Below are 21,497 nucleotides of genomic sequence, written 5' to 3'. Positions count from 1 at the left end.
TTCTCTACACCCTCACCAACACTTGTTATTTCTTTTCTTTTTGATAATAGCCGTTCTGACAGGTGTGAGATGACACCTCATTTTCGTTTGGATTTGCATTTCCCTGATGATTAGTGATGTTGAGCATCTTTTCATATGTCTGTTGGCCATTTGTATGTCTTCTTCGAAAAAATGTCTATTCAGGTCCTTTGCCCATTTTTTTGTTGGGTTGTTTGGGGTTTTTTTTAATATTAAGTTGTATGAGTTCTTTATATTTTGGGTATCAACCTCTTATTGAATGTATGATTTGCAAATATCTTCTCTCATTCAGTAGGTTGCCTTTTCATTTTGTTGGTGGTTTCCCTTGCTATGCAAAAGCTTTTTAGTTTGATGCAGTTCTGTTTGTTTATTTTTGCTTTTGTTTCCCTTGCCTGATGTGACAGGTCCAAAACAATCTTGCTACGACTGATGTCAAAGAGCATATGCCTCTGTTTTTAGGAGTCTTATAGTTTCAGGTCCCACATTTAAGTCTTTAATCCATTTTGAGTTTATTTTTGTATATGATGTAAGAAGGTGGTCCACTTTCATTCTTTTTCATGTAGCTGTCCAGTTTTCCCAGCACCATTTATTGAAGAGGCTGTCTTTTCCCCACTGTATATTCTTGCCTTCTTTGTCATAGATTAATTGACCATATAAGTGTGGGTTTATTTCTGGGCTCTCTAGTCTGTCCCACTGATCTACGGAGCTGTTTTTGTGCCAGTAACATACTGTTTTGACTACCGTCGCTTTGTAGTATAGCCTGAAATCAGAGACTGTGATACCTCCAGCTTTGTTCTTCAATCTCAAGATTGTTTTGGCTATTCAGGGCCTTTTATGTTTCCCTATGAATTTGGGGATTTGTTCTAGTTCTGTGGAAAATGCCATAAGAATTTTGATAGGGATTGCATTTAATCTGTAGACTGATTTGGGTAGTATGGGCATTTTAATGACCTTAGTTCTTCCATGAACGTGGTATATCTTTCATTTATCTGTATCATCTGCCGTCACTTTCCTCAGTGTCTTATGGTTTTCAGAGTACAGGTCTTTCACCTCTTTGGTTAAATCTATTCCTGGGTATTTTATTCCTTTGATGCAATTATACCTGGGATTGTTTGCTCTGTTTGTCTCTCTGATAGTTCATTATCAGCAACAGATTTCTGTATATTGATTTTGTATCCTGCTACTTTGCTGAATACACTTATTAGTTCTAAGAGTTTCTTGGAGGAGTCTTTGGGATTTTCTATATATAGTATCATGTCATCTGCAAATAGTGACAGTTTTACCTCTTCCTTTCCAGTTTAGATGCCTTTTATTTACTTTTCTTACCTAATTGCTGTAGTTAGAACTTCCAGTACTATGTTGAAGAACATAGTGGGCATCCTTGTCTTGTTCCTGATCTTGGAGGAAAAGCTTTCAGCTTTTCATCATTGAGTATGATTTAGCTGTGGGTTTGTCATATGTGGCCTTAATTATGTTGAGCTATGTTCCTCTATATCTACTTTGTTGAGACTTTTTATCATGAATGTATGTTGAATTTTGTCAAATGCTTTTTCTGCTTTTATTGAGATGATCATATGATTTTTATCCTTTGTTTTGTTAATGTGGTGTATCACATTGTTGGATATACATATGTTAAACCATCCTAGCATCCCTGGAATGAATCCCACTTGACATGGTGTATGATCCTTACAATGTATTGTTGGATTCAGTTTGCTAGTATTTTGTTGAGGATTTGGGCATCTATATTCATCAAGGATATTGGCCTATAGTTTTCTTTGTGTGTGTGTGTGGTGCCTTTGACGGGTTTTGGTATCAGGGAAATGCTGGCCTCATAAAATGAGCTTGGGAGTTTCCTTCCTCTTTAGTTTTCTGGAATAATTTGAGAAGGATGGGTATAAGTCTTCTCTGAATCTTGGGTAGAATTCACCTGTGAAGCCATCTAGACCTGGACCTTTGTTTGGGGGAAGTTTTTTGATTACTGATTCAGTTTTGTTACTGGTATTTGGTTTATTTAGATTTTTCTATTCATGATTCAGCCTCGGAAGATTGTATGTTTCCATTCCCTCTAGGTTGTCGTATTTGTTGGCGTATAATTCCCTCTAGGTTGTCGAATTTGTTGGCGTATAATTGTTCATAGTAACAATTTGTTACTCCTTTGTATTTCTGTGATGTTAGTTGTAATTTCTCCACCTAATCACCATAGGATAATGAGGAGATGATGGTGAGGACATGGCACTCATAGGCCATGTTACAGGTTAACTTCGTTTTAATGAAATGAATTGACTCCCTGAAAAATTAAATGTCACATTTTATAAATCAAATTCTATTCTCTTTGACTTCCTTTAATTTCAGAGATAATTTTCCATAATTTTAATTGACTTTTAACTGGCAACACTTCTTAATTTAAGCTTTAAATTTTTTTTCCTTTGGCCAAGTTTTTGCATTAATATTTTATGAAACAAGGCCTCTGGGGACAGACACTATCATTTTATTATTTGTAAAACGTTTTACAGTTTTCCTATAATGAATGAACGTCTCTTTTTTTAATATTAGATTTCCAGATGACTCTTTTAAAGTGGGATGTGACTTTATTTCAGGGTGTGTGTGTGTGTGCCGGCGTGCTTGTTTCCCTAACGTCGCCTGTAATCCCTTCTCTAACGTAAGGACATTGTTTGTATGGGAGGCAGAGTGCAGACCCAGGTGTGTGTGTAGCGTGAGAGCCGGAGCTTCTCATGCCTGCAGGCCTGGCTCCCACCCATCCCTATGCCTGGCGCGGCTGCTGTGCCTGGTGAGCTCCTGCTCAAACGACGGCCCTTGCCACCCAATGTACAACTGGGGAGGGCAGCCTCGCCTGGGAGCCAGCTAGGCAGCCAGACACACGGGTCAGAATCTCCACCCCCGTGCACCCCAGCACTTCATAGCACGACTTTAAGCCCATGCCTGTCCCCTGGGCTGAGGCACTTAGTAGGTAGGGGACACAGTCTCCTTCTTTGATCACCTTCCCACGACGCTGGGCCCCTCCTTGTGTCTTAGCTGTCTGCCGTCTTCTGGAATCACTTACCTGGTTGCACAGGTGACCATCGGCTTCTAATTGATCACTTCCTTGGTTCTGGATCAGAACCATCTCAGACCTGCTGAATCAGAACCCTTGAGGGCAGAGCCCCGCATCTACATTTTATCGAACTCCCTGGTTGGTTCTTTGTGTCAGCTGGAGCCGAGAGCCCTGTGCTGGTCCCTGGGCTCTCCCAAGGCAAGGCAAGGGTTAACAGGAAGTGAAGTTGATTTTACTCATTTAAGAAAAATGTATTGGCAGGGAATTCCCTGGCAGTCCAGTGGTTAGGACCCCACGCTTCCCTGCCAACGGGCCCGGGTTTAATCCCTGGTCGGGGAGCCAAGATCCCGTTAGCCGCGTGGCCCTGCCAACAGTGAACAAGCAGAGACGTATCGGGAGCTAAAGATTGTTCAAACTTGTTTTTTTTGCAAACATTTAAAAATATCCAGACACACCATAAGAACAGCAACAGAATCATATTTTGTGAGGACTGTAATAGTTTAAACCAGCTCTTGCACTGATCCTAAACACTCGGTGAGCCAAACGCAAAGCCGGGACTGGACCGGGGCTGCCCTGGGCTCCCGGCGTCCAGTGCACAGCCCGCCGGGGTGAGCTGTGTCAGGGGAGGGGCAGGCAGGGTGGGGGCGGTCAGCTGCACAGGGAGCTGGGGTGTCGCAGGGGAAGGGCTGGCCCAGCTGGGAGCGAGGGCCCCTTTCTCTGGAGATGTGCCCTCCGCCCCCCGCAGCCGGTGGGGGGACAGGGGGCATTGTGTTCCCACAGTTCAGATGTTTGGGGTCCCCCAGCAAGGCTGAAATGACTGAGCCTCGGTCGTTCAGAGGGTCACTGGGGTGGAAAGTGACCCGTGCTTAGGGGAGGGGAATTTAAGCCAGGAGCGGAGGGGGGCTGTGAGGAAAGCGGTGGACCCGAAAAGCAACAGGGCGCGATTGCCCACGGCGCCTGGGCTTGCAAAGGCCCGGGAAACCCCAGCAAACCCGTGCTCCTTTAGCATGAGCTTTTGGCCCCGATCCACCCCAGCGCGCGTCCTCCCTCTCGCGCCGCCCGCGAGGGGCCCATCGGTGGGGCCTCGGCTGCGCCCACAGACCAGGGCGGCCCGGAGGGGCTGGACCGGCCCCCGAGCCCGCGCTCCGCTCCACGGGGTGTGTGGACGCGGACGTCTGGGGCGGGCAGCGTCCGCCGAGGTCAGTGGGAGGGCAGCCGGTGGTGACTGACCACGGGGACCGACAGGAAATCCCCCCGCGTGTGGGCGCCCGGCTCCAGACCCGCAGCCGCCGGCCTCCTGCGCCCTCCCTTCCCGGGGCTCCTGTGGGTCCGCGAGGCAGGCGCTCACTGATGGCACGTGCTCGTCAGGAGGAAGGACACCCGCAGGGCCCCCCGCCGGCGAGCCCGTGACCTCCAGCACGTCCGCTCGGGGGCGCGTATCCGGTGCCCGCAGCGTTCTCGGCCCGGGCTGGACACGGGGGCGCCGGGACGTCAGAGCCATGCCCCCTGCCCGCGTGGTGTTCTGGGGCAGCCCTGGGACGAGGCGGGTCGGGTGACGGCCCCCCCTGTCGTGGATGGTACCACAGGGCCACTGGCAGCCCTGGGGACCCATCATGTGGCTCTTAGTTTTATTCACCTGTGTGCTTACACACACGTGCACACATACATACACACACATCATACATACACACACGCATACACGCACATGTATACACACGCACACGTACATGTACCTGCACACACATATACATGCACACACACGTATACACACACGCACTACACATATACATGCGCACACACTTGCACATACACGCATACACGAACACATATATACACACATACATACACATGCATACACACACACAGTTAAATCACTTGTAAGAGTTTTGGACTTCAGGATCGCATTTGACCCTGTGGCTTTTTTGCCTGAGACCCAGCAGCATTTGGGTGTCTGGCTGCGGCGTGGCTCCCCTTCCAGAGGCCCTGAGGGCCAGGGACCACCGGCCCACCGGAGCCAGTGCCTCTCCTGCTGGTCTCAGGTTAGGCGACTGTCATCCTGGGAGCCGCTTCCTCCACATGGTGGCCACAGGAGCCCCGCTACTTGGAGGACGGGGACGCCTCTGAGCCATCTGCATGGCGCCCCCCGGTGGCCAAATGACCGAAGCTCTCCTAAGTGTGCCCCACGCACAGATCTCTCTTGAATGTTGGAAGAGGGCTGCCCTGTGACACGTCCCCTGCACACCTGCTCCCCTCCAGGCCAGGGCTCGCCCGTGCCAGCCGTGGACAGCATGCAGGACATCAGCTTCCATCCTTCCTATCAGTACCAGTGCTGGGAGTAGAGAAAAATGTCAGATTTGTTCATACTAAAGTGTTACTGACTTACCCTGAGGTTATGCACGTCCCTACTAAGTGCACTTCAAGGGGATTTCAGCACCACGAACTGTCCCCAGCTTGGGGGCAGAGGAGTCCCCATCCAGCCACCGTAGGGTCCGGCGGGCCCCGTGACCAGAGCAGACGCTGTGGCAGCCATCGCCGGCTCGGGAGCTCAGCGTCAGGCTCCGTGTGCTGCCTGTACCACACCACACCCCGCGCCGGCTCATCCGCACCAGCGTCAGAAAGTAAATCCCAGGAGGGCCACGGCACTGTCTAGATTCCAAGACGAGCACACTGCTCTGGAAGCATCTCTGCGTGTACACACTCCTCCTCCACACCGCTCACTCACACGTGCGCACACACGCGCACCTCGGCTCCCTGTGTGGCACAGACCACACGGTGCTGCCAGGGCCTCCAGATGAGGCCGTGTCTGTACACGTGGGTTCTGGGAGCCCGGGGCGGGGGGCGGCTGACGTGGAATAACCAGCCCCCCACCCCACCTCCAGGTGAAGCTTCCAGGCTGGAACGTGGCCCCGCGATGGCGGGGCTGCCGTCGGGTCGGCACCTCCGGGCCCGGGCCTGTGCTGGCGCCTGCGCCACGTCTGGGGAAGGAAGGAGCTGGGAAGGCTTTCCGTCTCCGCCGTTCTCCTCCTCTGAGCATCTTTACGGGACGGTGTTTAGAGCTTCCTGACAGGGTCCTACCCCCGCGCTGACGACGAGGGCCTCCGGGAGAACTAACCCACTTGACTCCATTCTGTGTGTCTCTCTAGAAAGACAAGAAGCCCGGGCTTCTGAAGCTGCTGGCCGGCGCGTCCACCAGGAGGAAGTCGCGCTCCCCGCCGTCCACCTCGCCCACCCACGACCCCCGGGCAGCGGCGGACGCCTCCCTCCAGGGCGCGGTGGGGCCCGAAGTGTCCTCACTGTCCGTCCACGGCAGGGCCGGGTCCTGCCCCGTTGAGGGCGAGATGCAGGGGGCCTTGGGGTTGGAGCCGCTGCACAGGAAGGCGGGCTCCTTGGATCTGAGCTTCCCGTCGCCCTCCCGGCAGGCCCCTCTCTCCGCGGCCGCCATCCGCCCCGAGCCCAAGCTGCTGCCCAGAGAGAGGTAAGGGTGGGCCTGCGTCCTCCTGGGCCTGGGTGTGGTGGTCTGTGAGGTCTGGAGCCATGTTGGGGAACAGGGATGACGCAGGTTTCTGGGGTTTCAACCTGCCAGGCGGCCCTCACTATCCCATCAGCTCAGGTAAAACGGGAGCGTGTTTCACGTTCTGAGTCCATCTGGGTCCTGAGTTTGTGTTTACAAGGGATCCATCTGGAAATCTGGTGGAACTGATGGTGTCCTGAGCCCGAAGAGCGAGCAGTGGAGTGAGGGACCTGCAACCCCCTGCCCCAAAGGAACCCGCAGTGACCCTGGGCTGAGCCCCCCGTAGGCCTGAGCGAGCCCCGCCCTGGGGAAGCTCTTCCAGGCTCGGCCCACTCTGACACCTGGCCCCAAACTGCCTTCAGGGTTACACCATGTGAAATGGCCGGTATTCGTGTTTTTTGCCAAAGACAACAATTTCTTAGAGTTCAGCATAGAGTTTTCCAGGTCAGGAAACTGAGTCCCCCGAGGCCTCGGGTGCAAGCGGCCAGAGGCTGGTGTCCTGCTTGTGGGCCATCCCGTTTGAGTCATCGGTCCTTAGAGAGCCTCAAAGAGGGCTGAAGGGCGCTCAGGGGAGGAAACGCTTTCCTTTCTAAGTGCCCCTCCTGCTGGGAGAGCTGCCTAAACGGTGAAAAGGGGAGCATCTCCTGAGCGCGCAGTCCTGGCATTTCTGGCAGATCCTTCCCCCCCTCGGCCACACTGACCGATGCCAGCCCTTCCGTCTGGCCTGACACGCACCACACACGTCACACGCACACCCACCATGTACACCACACACACACACACACACACACACACACACACACACACACCAAGTGCACACCACACACCCCCTCCTCTCTCCCTCCACTTCCTTCCCCAAGGGAGCCTCCGCCTTCGGGCAGCTCTCCCACGTCAGAACCTTCTTTCTGCCACGGGACCAACCCAGCTGCCTGTGATTTCTGAATGGGGGTCCCGGCCCCTCCTCCGGGTCCCAAAGTTGGGGGCTCTGGGGAATGACAGGTCCCTAAACATGTCGAAGCTGCTCTCGTGTTTCCCCTGGGTTTCTGCCTTCCCAGATCGTCAACTTCTAGACTCCACAAAGGGCTTAAAGACCCTGTTGTAAAGAAATCATGGGAGTCTAGGATTAACTAGGAAGTTCAGGGAGTTATTCCCGTTAGCTGACTGGATTAACTGGGAAGTTCAGGGAATTGCTCCCATTAGCTGACTGGATTAACTGGGAAGTTCAGGGAATTGCTCCCATTAGCTGACTGGATTAACTGGGAAGTTCAGGGAGTTACTCCCTTTAGCAGACTGGATTAACTGAGAAGTTCAGGGAGTTACTCCCGTTAGCTGACTGGATTAACTGGGAAGTTCAGGGAATTGCTCCCGTTAGCTGACTGGATTAACTGGGAAGTTCAGGGAGTTACTCCCGTTAGCTGACTGGATTAACTGGGAAGTTCAGGGAGTTACTCCCGTTAGCTGACTGGATTAACTGGGAAGTTCAGGGAGTTACTCCCGTTAGCTGACTATCCTAACTGGGGATATTGTACCCGGGGCCCTGGGCGCCCTCCTGCCCCCAGCACCCTGCACAGCTCCTTAGTGACCACTACTGCCTAGCGCGGCCCTCACCCCGTGCAGCCCTCAGGACTCCCATGTACCGGCCCCCAGCAGGTCGGACCTGAGGACGTGACAATGGCAACGTCACCTTCAGGCCGGGGCAGCTCCCGAAACACCTGGACTCGGGCCGGTGGGTCACACTGACCTCGCAGCTGTGACCAGAGTCCTGCATGGAGAGCGCACCCTCACTCACACCCCAGCCCCTGTTTGGGGGCCCGCCAAGGGGGGCTGTGCATGAAGGGCAGGCTGGGCTCGGTCCATGCCCCCAACATGCATCACAATCTTGCAGCAAGAGAAGCACCTGCCACTTAACAGCCATTTCACCCAAACGAGTGTCTGCTTTTTGAGTCCCGGCCCCTACATACAACACGGGGATGATAGTGCCTGGTGGCTATAATGGCCGCAAAACACCTAGATTAATACCTGGAAAAGGATGAATGCGTAGCGAACGCCAAGGGCAAAAACAACCGTAACAACGCGTGAGATGACATGGGAGACGACGCTGTGTGACGTGACGTACACGACAGGGAGGCCGTGGTGAGGGCCGTGGTCCCCCCACCTCCGCATTGACTGACAGGCCTCCCCACCTGTTCACACGCCCCGTCTGTGTGTCCTCACCTCTCGCCGGCCTCAGCTGTTCGGCTCTGTTGGGATTTAGGAGTTTCTTGCTTTGATCCGTTGTGGGTCATGGGAGGCTCCCAAAGACGTCTGTGCCCTAATCCCCAAACCAAGGGTAAGGTAGCAGGTGGACCGAGCAGCTGACCCTAAGGTGGAGAGGTCGTGCAGGCCCCGCGGCGGCCCGCGTGACCTCAGGAGTCCTCGCAGGTGGATGAGGAGCTGGGCCCGCCGTCCTGGCTTTGAGATGGAGGGAGAGGCCTCCACCGGAACGCCGCAGCCTCTGGGGGCTGGAGGAGGGGAGGGGACACAACCTGCCCCGGAGCCTCTACCCCTCGACTTCGCCCCGTGAGGCTGTGTCGGACATCGGACTTCCGGAACCCCCAGATGAGACGTGTACGTTGTCAGGCACTGTTCGTGGGAATCCGTCAGAGCCGCCACAGGGACCCAAGGCATGTGTAGACCTTAGAGTTTGGTGTCCAGGGTGTATTCTTATCATTTTCAAGGTCCTGGAGGGACACCACTGTGATGCCCACAGCCCCCGACCCCGGACCACTCGCCCTCATGGGGACCGACACGGGGGCTCTGAAGGGCCCCTCTGGTGACACGGAGGATGTGCCCAACCCCACAGGCAAAGCGACTGCATCTGCAGTGGTCGGATTCCCTTCGAATTGTGCGCCTTTGGTCCGTGAGTCTGATGTCTGCAGATGGCTGTGGTTGACGCAGCCGCTCAGGACAGTCTCTGACGTGTGACGCCAGGATCGTGTCACTGTTCGCTTGGCCCTTTGGGGCCGCTGAGCATCAGTTTCTTTCAGCGTCTTGGAAGGATCTGGGCAGAAAACTGAATGCTGGTCTTGTAGACGCTCAGCCCACATCATCCATCCGGGCTCATTAAATCACGGGATCGCTCAGAAGCACCAGATTAATTTTTTTCTAGCAAATTACACTTTTAAAGTTGCTTGTTTCACATCTGGCAGTTGAGGCAAAAGCTAAAACTTATGTTGGGAGCGTGAGGAATGATCTCGACGCGTTCTCTCCTGGGGACTTGAGGGAAGGGGGTGGTGTTTGGAGGAGGGGGATGGGCAGGAAGCCGAGGTGAAGCGGGGGCGGTGCTGGTCCTGGCGGTCCTGCAGCCTGGGCGCCGGGGTGTGGGAGGGGCAGTCTGTGTGTGCTGGCTGATCTCACGGGCGTTGCTGTGTCCCCGCTATCTGCAGGGACGCGGGGCTGGGAGGGCAGGAGATGCCGTCCCCTTCCTCGCCTCGTCCACTCCCTGAAAGGGACCGCGGTGGCCACTGTCCCGGCCTGCACGCTGCAGGCACCTGGGGAGGCCGGGCGGCCTCGCGACCCGCTTCCACCGCCCCCCGCTTCCACCGCCTGGAGCGGGCTGGGCCCGCGAGCTCCTAGGGCCGGCCCGGGTCTTCTGCACCTGAGCGTCTTCCCCAGGGGACAGGGTCAGGCCAGGTGCTGCCAGGGAGGAGGGACAGGAGAGACTGCAGTTCAGAGAGCATGGGGAGGTGGCCAGAGGGAAGGGGGAGCACAGTCTGCACCTCTGGCCCAGGGAGGCTGCCTGGGCCTTTCGGGACCCGGAGGAGGACCCGGGCCCTGAGGGCGGGGCTGGGAGCGGGGAGCCGAGGACGGAGGGCGCCCTGAACTGCTCTCCCCGGCCCACAGACGCTCCTGCTCTGCCAGTGCCCACGGCAGGGGTGCTGGCCAGACTGGGCCCAGGAGCAGGGGACGGGGTCAGCTGTGTGCGAGCTCCTGGCCGCTGCTCCTGCGACCCTCCCAGCAGCCCCACCCTTCGACCCACACGCCCCCAGGACACGGGGGCGCAGCGTGGGGCTGAGGTCGGTCTGGTGAGGAGGGAGTGGTGGGCGGTGCGCGGGGACGGCAGGGACAGGCAGGGACAGGCAGGCCCGGCGTCCGTGACCGGGAGGGGCCGGTGCGCTTGCGGGGGGTCGACGGGAACACAGAGCCTCTTCCCAGCTTGCCTCTAGTCCGAGCGACGTGCTTCCAGTGGAGGAGGGCGGTGTGGATGGTGGGCTGGAGGCGGAGGGAGAGGAGCGTGCCGGGCGCCCGGCCGGTCCATGGGGAGGCCTTTGCTGACCCCGCCCCTCCCCTCCCCCCACACCCAGCCCGCGGGGTCCGTGGTGCCTACGAGCTGGGTGGGGTTCGCAGGCAGCGAGAACAGGCGGCCCTGCCGGCCACGAGACCACCCACAGTGAGGATCTGCGCACGGAGCCCCCAGCTCACCTGACCAGTCCTGCCCCCCGTAAGGGTGGTGGGCTTGGGGACAGCGGGACACACGAGCCCTGTGGGGTCCCCGGCTGGAGGGGGCTGCCGGCAGCTCTGCCGGGCTGGGCGGCAGGGAGGGACGCGCATGGCCGGTCTGCCCTCGCCCTCGGGCGTTTTAGAGCAAGGCTGGTCCTCAGAGCCTTCTCCCCTGAGGCTTCCTGGGCAGGGGTGGGGTGCAGGCCTTTGTCTCAGCTCCAGAGAGCTGCCGAGGCCCAGGGGTCTGTTCCTGGTCGGAGCTCAGGCGCCCGGCAGGCAGAGGCACAGCGGAGACTCACGTCTCCAGGTGGATCTATGGCACGTTGGTCTGAAAACAGGGACGGAGCCCCGGGGTCCGGGAGGTGGTGGGCGGCTCACCCCTGGTATCTGTTTCCCCAGGTACCGCGTGGTGGTCTCATACCCGCCCCAGAGCGAGGCAGAGATCGAGCTGAAGGAAGGGGACGTGGTCTTCGTGCACAAGAAGCGTGAGGACGGCTGGTACAAGGGGACCCTGCAGAGGAACGGCCGCACCGGCCTCTTCCCCGGCAGCTTCGTGGAGAGCTTCTGAGGCCGTGACTGCTGCCCCCCCAGGGACGGAGGTGCAGGGACCCCAGGGGAGCGGCCGCCCGAGGCCCTGGGTCCTTCTGGGGACCTGACGGGGACGCCCGCACGCGCAGGACCCGGGGGCGAGGAGGTCACGCCTTCCACCCGTCCGTGTCCTCTGACAGGGAGCAGACGCCGCCGGGGCGCTCCTCTGCCATCTGCTGGCGGGGCCGGCGGGGGGCAGGGCCCCGCGCTTTGGAGAGCGTCCTTTGGGCGGCTCCGGGTGTCCCGTGGGTCCTGACCCTCGTCTCCGGCTATACCTCAGGCACCTCCACCTGGAGCCTCAGCATGGTGCCCCGGCCCGGGGTCGTCACCTGCCCCGTCCGGGCAAGGCCAGCACGTGGCTCCCGCGGGGCGAGGTGGCAGCAGTGCCTCGCGCTTTGCCACCACTGTCCCCTCCCTCGTGCTTCTTCTTTCTTACGTCTTTTTACTGCCAAGCTGTTAGACTTCATAAATGTCTAACAGGTCGTTCACTGCCTATTTTTCATACATCTGGTGCTGCCTTTTTGTAAAACTAGTCGGGGCTTGGTTGAGCTTGAAAGAAAAAGTCTCTGGGGCGACACCAAGGGGCAGAACGTTCACGGGCACCATGTGAACCTGGAGAGCCAGGTCTTCACAGCCGCGTGCTCGTGGGGCCAGAGGGGCCTGGGCATTGGAGGAGTTAGGAAGAGCCCGTGTCTTTCCACCCTTCCAGAGCCCCTGCCGCATCTGGAGATGTTCTGACAAGAGGTGGCAGTAAAGGAGCAGGAGGGTGGACCCCAGGTCAGGAGGCAGAGCTTCCCTTCTGCGCTGTAGAGGGGACACCACAGCCGGCACTTCCACTGTCCAAACGTGCGGTTTTTACCACCGTTCAGACCGACTGCCTTGTGACGGTTTCTCCTTTTTTTCTTTAAATAAATAACTGCTCTGCTCTCAGTGCGCACCTTGGTCTCGAGACCAGAGCCACGAGGATAACGAGGGCTTTGAGGCGTCATGCAGACTTGCAGGTCCAGGGAGCTGGGCGGGGAGGGGCAGCTCTGATCCTGGGACCTTCCCCGTCGGGGGTCCACGAAGGGCACCCACGAGTCCACCTTCCCCCAAGCCCCGACAGGAGGAGCCCGTGAGAGAGACACCTTAGGAATACGTTCCTGTCAGTTCCTAAACCCTCTCTCGTTTTGCAAAGCCACTCAGGGTTAAATCAGGCTGAACACACTAGCCTTTGGCATGTCTGCAACAAAACCCAGAAGCCCACTCCCCGGCCCGCCATGAGGCCGTGGCAGGAACGTGGTCTTCAGAGTTCCTGTGTTGGGGTGTGACCTGGCCACTTGTTGCTGCCGGGTGGCTCCACGCCAGCGGGTCGCTCCTAGAGAAGAGCGCTCTTCCTCTCTCCAGGACATGACAGATTGACAGTTGAGAAATTTGTTCTGAATCAAAGAAAAGAAAATCCGGTTTAAACGCAGGGAGCCCTGTGCAGCCAGAAGGTGCACGTTTGTCACGTTGCCAGGTTAGTTGCTTTCCTGCACAGAAATCCTGTGCGGTCTACAGTTATGTCATCACCAAAAACATGCGCAGATTAACATGCTGAGTGAGACATGTGTTCTCCAGTGAAACCAGAGCTGACTGCGTCCACAGATGATAGGAAAGTCTTCTTTCTAAACGTGGGCAGTTACCAAGCAACACCACAGACCTCTCCCGGCACCGCCCACGTGATGCTGAGAGGCTGGCGCCTGGTGGAGGGGGCACGCCCCCCTGCAGGTGTCTTAGCAAAGTTGTCGCCAGCCTCTCCTGTGCAGAGTCAGGACTGGGTGCTGGGGACTCCCCGGGGCCACCAGCGTCAGGGCCTCCTCGCCGGCCAGGCTGCAGGGAGCATGGACACGCACGACCACCCCTGTGCTTTGGGCTGTTTTCAAACCCTTGGTCAGAAAATCAGCCCTCGTGACCAGTGAACCACAGACAGAGCAGGAGAAGAAGCAGACCCTTCTGCCGGGCCGTCCTGCCGGAAGGATGCCCTCGTCCCGGGCACTAAGGTGAACCAACCCTTTGCCTGATACCCTCAGATTCCCCAGGTCCAGACCTCACGCACCGTGCTCGTGATGTGGCCTTTGGGGCCAAGGCGACATGCTCTGAGGAGCAGGGTAGAGTCCTCAGCCACATGCACTGACATCAGGACACGGAGGTGACAGGGCCATCGGGCCATCAAAGGGCCACGGGAACAGAGTCAGGAGATGGCAGCCTCACAGTGAATGCCGGGCTCCGGTGGGAAATTGTTGGCACTTTGCACAGTCACACACATGCACCCCTTGCTTCTGTTAGGCACAGATGTCAGTGTGTGATTCTGGAGGGACGAACTGATGACAAACCATGATGCCTGTGTTTCCGAGTCTTTCAATAAAACTGAACGTGGAGAGGCCTGGTGTCTGGATGGGGGAGCAGTCAGGTGGGGCCGGGCCGGGCAGGAGCAGAGTCGGCAGGCGTCCCCCACGTCCCCTCTGCCAGCCTGTGGGCGCACAGCCCTGCCACCCCCGGGAGCTTCCGAGTGGGCCACCCGGGGTCTGTGTCAGGGTGGCGGGCCGCTGAGGGGACCGGGGGCACCAGACAGCCACTCCCGGCCCAGGCTGGGATTCTGCCACTGGGCAGGAAGAGTTGAGCCTGGCCCGCGGGGCTTGGGTGGCTTCTAGGGTCCCTGCAGGCCCGCGGGGCTTGGGTGGCTTCCGGGGCCCCTGCAGGCTCCTGCTTGCCTGGAAAAGCAGAGTGGCTTTCTGTGGGTGATGCCCCTGCCTTGCTTGTGGGAAGCCTTCACGTCAGTAGTCATTCAAGTCCTGTTGGCCAAGAGTGCCTGGAATCGGCCTCCCAGACCAGCACACTCACTACCTGGCCTGTGTGTCTGGCCTCGGGTGCCTGTCCTCTGGAACACGGGGTGCAGGATGCCTGGAACCCACCCGCAGGAGGGGCGTCAGGAGGCTGCCTATCTCCAAAGGGGGGGGCGGGGGGGGCCTGTCTCCAGTAGCCAGACAGAGGGAGGCCCAGCAGAGGGCCACACATGACCCAAGGCCTGTCAGGGTGTTTCCTGGAGGCGACCCCGCTGCCCTCCTGGCCGGGCCTCCCCCACAGAGCCTTTGATCGTCATGTCACTGGAGCTGGAGGGAAGCTTAGCCCGGAGCTACCTCCCTCTTCTATGTGGACGGAAGGAGTGAACTAGCGGAAGACTGGTAACACCGCCTGCAGGGTGGGGAGGGGAGGCCAGCCCGTGCTGCAGTGCTGAAGCCTTCACGCACTCCCCAGCAAGCTGGGTCAGAGACACTCCGCCAGGTGGGCGTTAGGTGAAGCGCCCGTTCTCACGCTCAGTGCACCCCCGAGACCCCTGCCCAAGGCTGGGCACTGAGCCAGGTGGGCGTTAGATGAAGCGCCCGTTCTCACGCTCAGTGCACCCCCGAGACCCCTGCCCAAGGCCGGGCACTGAGCCAGGTGGGCGTTAGATGAAGCGCCCGTTCTCACGCTCAGTGCACCCCCGAGACCCGTGCCCAAGGCCGGGCACTGAGCCAGGCCCTCCGTGGAAACAGTGCGTCGGGCCTGAGGGCCGGAGGAGGCAGTGCCGTCACGACCCGCAGGCCGCCTGGTAAGTCTGACCACAGGGACGGACACGGCACACCCCTGCCCCTGGGCCTGGAGCCACGTCCGAGTCCAGGCTGGTCAGGGCAGCTGGACACTCACCTGTGAAGCAGAGACAATCCCACTGTCCACAGGGAACTGGGACTCTGTTGAGACCTCAGCCCCACGGCTTTTGGCAGCTGGAGTCATTTCTCTGTCCCCGACACTCACGAGGTGGCACACATCGGCCCTGGGGAAACTCGGGTCTCCTTTCCCCAGGGGAGCCGTTCCACAGCCGGCCCTTCATTGGCAAGGACAGATTGGTGACACCGTGGAGTGTGCAGTGGCAGTGCTCTGCCCCGCCCGCGGCCTCACCCTGCCCCATCCCTCCCTGCAAGCCCAGAGCAGAGCGAGGGCTGTTCCAGGGACCGTAGCAGACGCGCCTTTTCAGGCTCTGCGTCCACAGCCACCGGTCCTCCTGGGAAGCCTGGAGCCAGACCTCCAGTCACAGGACTCAGCCTGGAAGGGGTAGGGGAGGGTGTGTGGTTCAGAAAAGGGATTCTGGGTAAGGAAGGGGAGAGGAGGTCCGTGAGGAGCCCCTGCACCAGGCAGGGCAGAGATAACAGGGCGGCAAAGCAGGGGGGGCACTGGCAGGGCGGCAGGGAGGGGCTGTGTGCAAGCGCCCTGCAGATTGAGAACCACGGCCCGTGTCCCACTCCCGGAACCTGAAAACCTGTCAGGTTACGAGGCAAAGAGGGGTTGAGGTTGCTAACCTGCCGACCCTGAGTTAGGGAGACCCTCCTGGTGCCCTGGGTGGGCCCAGAGTGCCCACAGGGCCTTGCAAGGACATCAGGGAGGCCGGAGCGCCGAGAGCCGCGCAGGGGAGGTGCCCAGGGCCTGCTCTGAAGCTGAAGGGACCAAAGGCTGACGCTCCTCTGACCCGGGTCGGGTCCTGAATGACCCCCGGGACCCCTCCGGGCCTTGGGCCGTTTCGGGAGGGCTAGTGGGTCTGTTTGAACAGGGACGGAAGGAGGGCCAGCGGGGCAAAGGGGGAGGGGCCTCCTGATGGGGAGCGTCCGGAACTGCTGAGGAAGAGGCTCCAGGCGGAGCGGGAGGCCCCCACGGAGGAGGTGAGTGCCGGCACCGCGCTGCGGCGGAGGGGCCACCGAGGGGACGGCTCAGCAAGCACCGGGCAGGACTCCCGCCCCGCGAGGAGGGGGTGCGCACGGCTGCGGCAGGGGCTGAACACAGGCCAAGGAAACGGCGTGCGTGCGGGTCCCCTGGAGGGGAGCATCCGGGGGGCGCGGAGGGCGGGCAGGGGTGTGCGGACGGCAACGGGCTCTGCCACCTGCCCCCCCGCGCTCGCCCGGGGCCCAACCTGAGGGGGGGGCCAGGTTCCTTCCCAGGGACCCCACCCCCTGGATGAAACCTCTGCCTCGGGCTAGGCTGGGAAACAGTCCTCCCTGCTCTGTTGTTCCTGGAATGACTCTCCCGTTCCAGGACCCTCAGGGCCTCAACTTTTTGGTACCAAACTGCCCTTTTCTCTAAATAAGCAGCTCTTCCCCTGACGGTTCCAAGAAAGAAACACGACGGCCCCATAAGAGAAGACGTGCAGCCGCCTTCGTAATCAGAGGAACGGGGTTCACGCGACACCGGGACCGGCAGACGGGACGCTGCTCTGCCCGCCAAGCCGCTGGGACGCAGGTGATGCCCCGGAAGGGGACCCGGCGCACCTGCGCCCCAGGAGGTGCCACGTGGACGCGGGGCCCTCGCACGGCACGTCGGCACACGGAGCCCACGCACAGGGACGTTCACGCACGGGCCCACGCACGGCACGTCGGCGCACGGCACGTCGGCGCACGGGTTCCGCCCTCTGACCCGGGAGACGGGGGAGTGCTGCGCTCCACGCCAGTGGATGAAGGAGCAGGTGAGGATGCGGGGGCGGCGCGCGTGTTCTTGTGAGAAGGGGACGTGGAGGAGTGAGCGAGTGTGACGGGGACGGGCACCGGAATGTGCTTCGTGTGTGCGCGGGAGCGGAACCTGGGCGGTGGGCGGGGCGTCTCTGGAGCTCCCTCAGCGCTGCCTCACTGAAACGTAGCTTCCCACGTCTAAGTCGGATGACCTGTTTGGAGTGAGAGTCAGAAGCTGAGCAGCCGCCGCCTGTGGCGCGGCTGACAGGGACCCGGGGGCGCCGCGGGGCAGCAGCCTCTGAGCTGGGGGCGGGGCGGGGCGGGGCTGGAAGAGGGAGGGAGAACCCGGAGCCTCCCGCGGCCGCGGTCCCCACCCCAGGCCTGGCCGGGCCTTCGAGGGCCGGCTGGGGCGCGTCCCGGGACGTCGGTGCTCCCGGGCTTCGCGTCGGAAGCTGCGGTCCTGACTCTGGTTTCCGACGCGGCGGCCTCCCACCCTCCGGGCTGGATCGCGGCGGCCCTCGGAGGGTCCAGGGCGCTCTCCCTTCTCGGCCCCCGTGGCCTGAGCGCTGACTTACAGCGGGGAGAGGGGCAGGCTCTGCAGCACCGCCGAGTTATCAGCACCGTGGCACGTCCATGCGCGCCGCTGACTCAGCGCTTTAATGCGCCTCTTAACTATGCATCAGAGCCCTGATAAACGTGAGTCATCCTGGGAATGACTTCGCAGCTGTTCGCCTGCCGCATCGCTGAGGCATGTTTTTTCGGTGAACTCATCAAAGGACCTAGATTTTAATCAGAGGCTTCGGAATCATCTGTGGGGCCAAGTCAAATCCCTGTGAAGCCGAAGGGAGGTCTCTGGTGGCACACCACAGGGCTCTGCCAGTAGAGCACGCTGTAATTTAGGTAAAGGCGGCAGGGCGTGAATATCACATCTGTCAATTACCCAGAGCCTGGTGGGGCAGGTGGATATGACAGACAGCGGAACCAAGGTCACAGTTTCCTCAAGGGAAGAGATTCGTGCACGACCCGAGTAATTGTAGAATCTTACATACAGAAACCTGCCGTTTATTGTGTTTGACCGACCAGCGCGACCAGGGTTCCTCAAAAGGAGGATGTGACATAAGTAAATGCAGAACTGCCGAGGTGCGCGCGCGGAGGGTCCTGTGAGGCGGCTCGCTTGTCGCAGCTGTGGCGCTTGGGGGAGGATTCGTGGTGACACAGCTGCCCCCAGGGATCAGGACTCGAGGGGACTCCCAGGACAAAGGGGCAGGACTGGCAAGGCAGGCGAGCTTCTCCTCAATTATAGACTAGGTCACTTTCCAGGCCTTGGAATTATTGTCTATTAGTACAAACGGTCAAGTTGCATTGGCCAAGTAAAATTGTAAAAAAAGTGCTTTCGATTTTATATTTTTAAAACGCTAGAACTCTTTGTTCAAATGAAATCTTCTGTGGAAGAGTAGCTCGTAAAGCCGATGAAAGCAGGGCTCTCTTTCTTGAAACGGGGCGGGGGCCGGGAAACCCATCTGCGTGGGCGCCCCCCCACAGTCCACGGCCCTTTGTGCGTCTCCCAGGCAAGTGGGAGCTTCTGTGCTCTGTTCCTGTAGCAGCTGACAAGCTGCCGGGGGTCGGGGGCCTGCTGTTCTAATGGCCTCCTGGAGGGTCTCGTCAGGATGGTTAGACTTGGAAACGTGATCCAGAACTGAGATTGCAAGGTTAGGTTTAACAGCTGGGCAACCCCACTCAGCCCTGTCCGTCATACTCAGCAGAGGCCGTGCTCCCGGGACGCCTCAGCGTTTGGTTTTGGGCCCAGTGTCTTAGCGCTGCTCATTTCTCCTCTTTCTCGGTGCCAGGCACGAGGCCACTGTCAGGGGCTTCCCTGTGCAGCCTCGAGGCGGTGGAGACAGGCGTGGCCACCGTCCCTGGGTGGAGGGGAGTTCGCGCCTGCGTCCCACTGGGTTGGCTGCCTTTCTCTCCCTGGATGGGGGGCACTGACAGCTGCCACTTCCCCCGTCCTCCCGCAAAATGCATTTCCCAAACTTCCCTGCAGCCAGCCCAGGCCACGAGTGGGGACCCCCTTTCTTCCCGGCTTTCCCAAAGCTGGGGCGTGGATGTGCCAAAGCCATCTCCGGCCACGAAGACAGGACAGCAGAGAAGGAGGAGGAGGGGCTCTGACCAGCCAAGCCGTGGTGGATGGCCTGCCCACGGGAGAGAGAAGTAAACGTTTGTCTGTTTAAGCCACCGTCACTGCGAGACTCTTCCTCTTACACCTGTGTTTCTTTTTACCATCTCCACTGGGTTGCCTTCTAACCTGCCGTTCTAGAATGGCCGTCTCTCTGTGGATCACGGATGGAGCACATTGCTGAGTGACCAAAACTGACTTCTGCTATGGACATAATGGAAAAACAGCATTGGCTTTACCCTTCCGCCTGACACAACTAGAAAACCAGACAAGACACAGGACATTGGAACACAGGCGCCACAGAACAGGAAGAAGGGGCCCTTTAGTGAGTGTGGGCTGCCATCACAGCCTGGGGGCTTAAACAGCATGTTTCATTTCCCACAGCCCTGGAGGCTGGAAGTCTGAGATCTAGGTGTCAGCAGGGCTGGCTCCTCCCCAGGCCTCTCTCCTTGGGTCGTCACGTGGCTCCCCCTGTGCATCTGTGCCCTGATCTCCTCCTCTTAAAAGGACAGCAGTCCTGTTGGATTCAAGCCCACGCGTGTGAACTCATTTGCCTTACCTACCTCTTTAAAGGCCCGACACAGAACACGACCGCATGTTTCAGCTGCATCACACAAAATTTTTTGTCTGTTTTTGTGTTCATTAAGTTAAAAATATTTTGTAAATTTGCCTTTTTTTGGAGAGCCTGTAGGGTTTTTTTAAAAGAAGTGTGTTATTTAATTTCTGAGTATTTAGGAATTTCCCAGGTATCTTTCCATTGTTGATTGCTAGTTTAATTCCATTGTGGTCAGAGAACATACTTTATACAATTGCAGCCCTCTTGAATTTCTTGAGGCTGGTTTTATGGTCCAAAATATGTTCTGTGTTGGTGAATGTTCTGCGTACACTTGAAAAGAACGTGTGTCCTGCTGCTGTGGGTGGCTGTGATCTCTGTGTGTCAATTAGATCAAATTGATTGATAGTGTTGCTTAAGCCTTCTATATCTTTATAGCTCTTCTTTGGACTTGTTCTGTCAGTTACAGAGAGAACATAGTTGAAGTTTCCGTTTACAACGGTGGATTTGTCCTTTTAACGTCTGTGGTATCTGCAAGTCTCTTTAGTTCCACCGGTTTTTTGCGTCATGTATTTTGACTCGGTTATTAGGTGCAAACACATGTAAGATGGATAGGTTCTCGTGGTGAATTGGCCCCTTTATCATTTAGAAATGGCCCCTTTTCTCCCTGGTGCAGTTCCTTGTTCTGAATTGACTTTGTCTTGGTTACGCTGCCACTCTAGCTTTTGTCTCATTCCTATTCTCATATGTTTTTTCTATCCTTTTAGTCTGTCTTCATCTTTAAAGTAGTGTTTCAGATAGCTGTATCTTCCTTGTAAAATCCAACCTGCCAGTCTCTGCCTGTTAACATGGAGTGTTTTGACCATTCACATAATGTGATTGGGTTTCAGTCTACAATTTTGCTCTTTTTTGTCATTTCATCCTTTCATTATTTCTTTTTTCCCCCTCTTTTCCTGACTCCTTTGGATTAATTTAGTACTTTTTATGTTTCCATTTTATTTCCTTTTTTGACTCGAGGCATACTTTGTTTTAAAATTTTGTGATTGATCTAGAGTTTGAAGTATGTGTATTTAGTTGTCATTGATAGTTATCACAATGTTAAAGATACACATTATGCCTCTTCACATATTTTGTGAGCACTTATCATTCGAATACACCGATTCTACCCTCCTCAGCCTTTGTGCCACTGTTTTCATACATTTTACTTCTATGTTTGCGCCGAAAATCTTGGCTCTGTGTGCACCAATGCTGAACAAAAATACAGAGACAGAGTTTTGGAGGAAGGGAAAGAATAGCTTTATTCTTTGCCAGGCAAAGAGGGAACACAGCTGGCCAGGGCCTCAAGAACTGTGCTCCCTTTCGAGAGGGTAGTGAGGAGTTTCATAGTAATGGCTCAAAGAGGGTGTGATCAGCTCGTGGACACTCTTCTGATTGGTTGGCGGTGAGGTAATTGGGAGTCGGCATCATCAACCTTCGGGTTCCAACTGGTCTGGGGTCTCCGTGCTTGTGAGCAGCAGACAGTTAACTTCTACCACCTGGAGGGGGTTTCAGTATCTGCAAAACAGCTCAAAGATATTGTTGTGTGCATCCCTCGAGGGGGAACCAGGACCTGCCCCAAGGCTGCGCTA

At 57.4% G+C, this 21,497-nt stretch overlaps 1 protein-coding gene across 3 annotated transcripts in view; it reads left to right on the top strand.

Moving 5' to 3' along the window:
* SH3RF3 (SH3 domain containing ring finger 3) overlaps positions 1-12,573 on the top strand; it is a 201,051-nt gene extending 188,478 nt beyond the window's left edge. For 2 of the 3 annotated variants that reach the window (XM_060169480.1, XM_060169479.1), the window contains exons 8-9: positions 6,214-6,545; positions 9,299-9,824. In XM_060169480.1, coding sequence (XP_060025463.1) covers positions 6,214-6,545; positions 9,299-9,545 — 579 coding nt within the window. In that variant the 3' untranslated portion in view covers positions 9,546-9,824. Of the gene's footprint in view, positions 1-6,213; positions 6,546-9,298; positions 9,825-11,459 lie in introns of those variants that run through there. The other variant, XM_060169478.1, reaches the window with a different exon arrangement.
* Positions 12,574-21,497: the final 8,924 nt, after the last annotated feature.

This window comes from Lagenorhynchus albirostris, chromosome 13 (genome assembly GCF_949774975.1).
Source record: "Lagenorhynchus albirostris chromosome 13, mLagAlb1.1, whole genome shotgun sequence".
NCBI classification, from domain to species: domain Eukaryota; kingdom Metazoa; phylum Chordata; class Mammalia; order Artiodactyla; family Delphinidae; genus Lagenorhynchus; species Lagenorhynchus albirostris.
The sequence above is the reverse complement of the archived record's forward strand: the minus strand, read 5'-3'. Positions and strand labels throughout refer to the sequence as shown.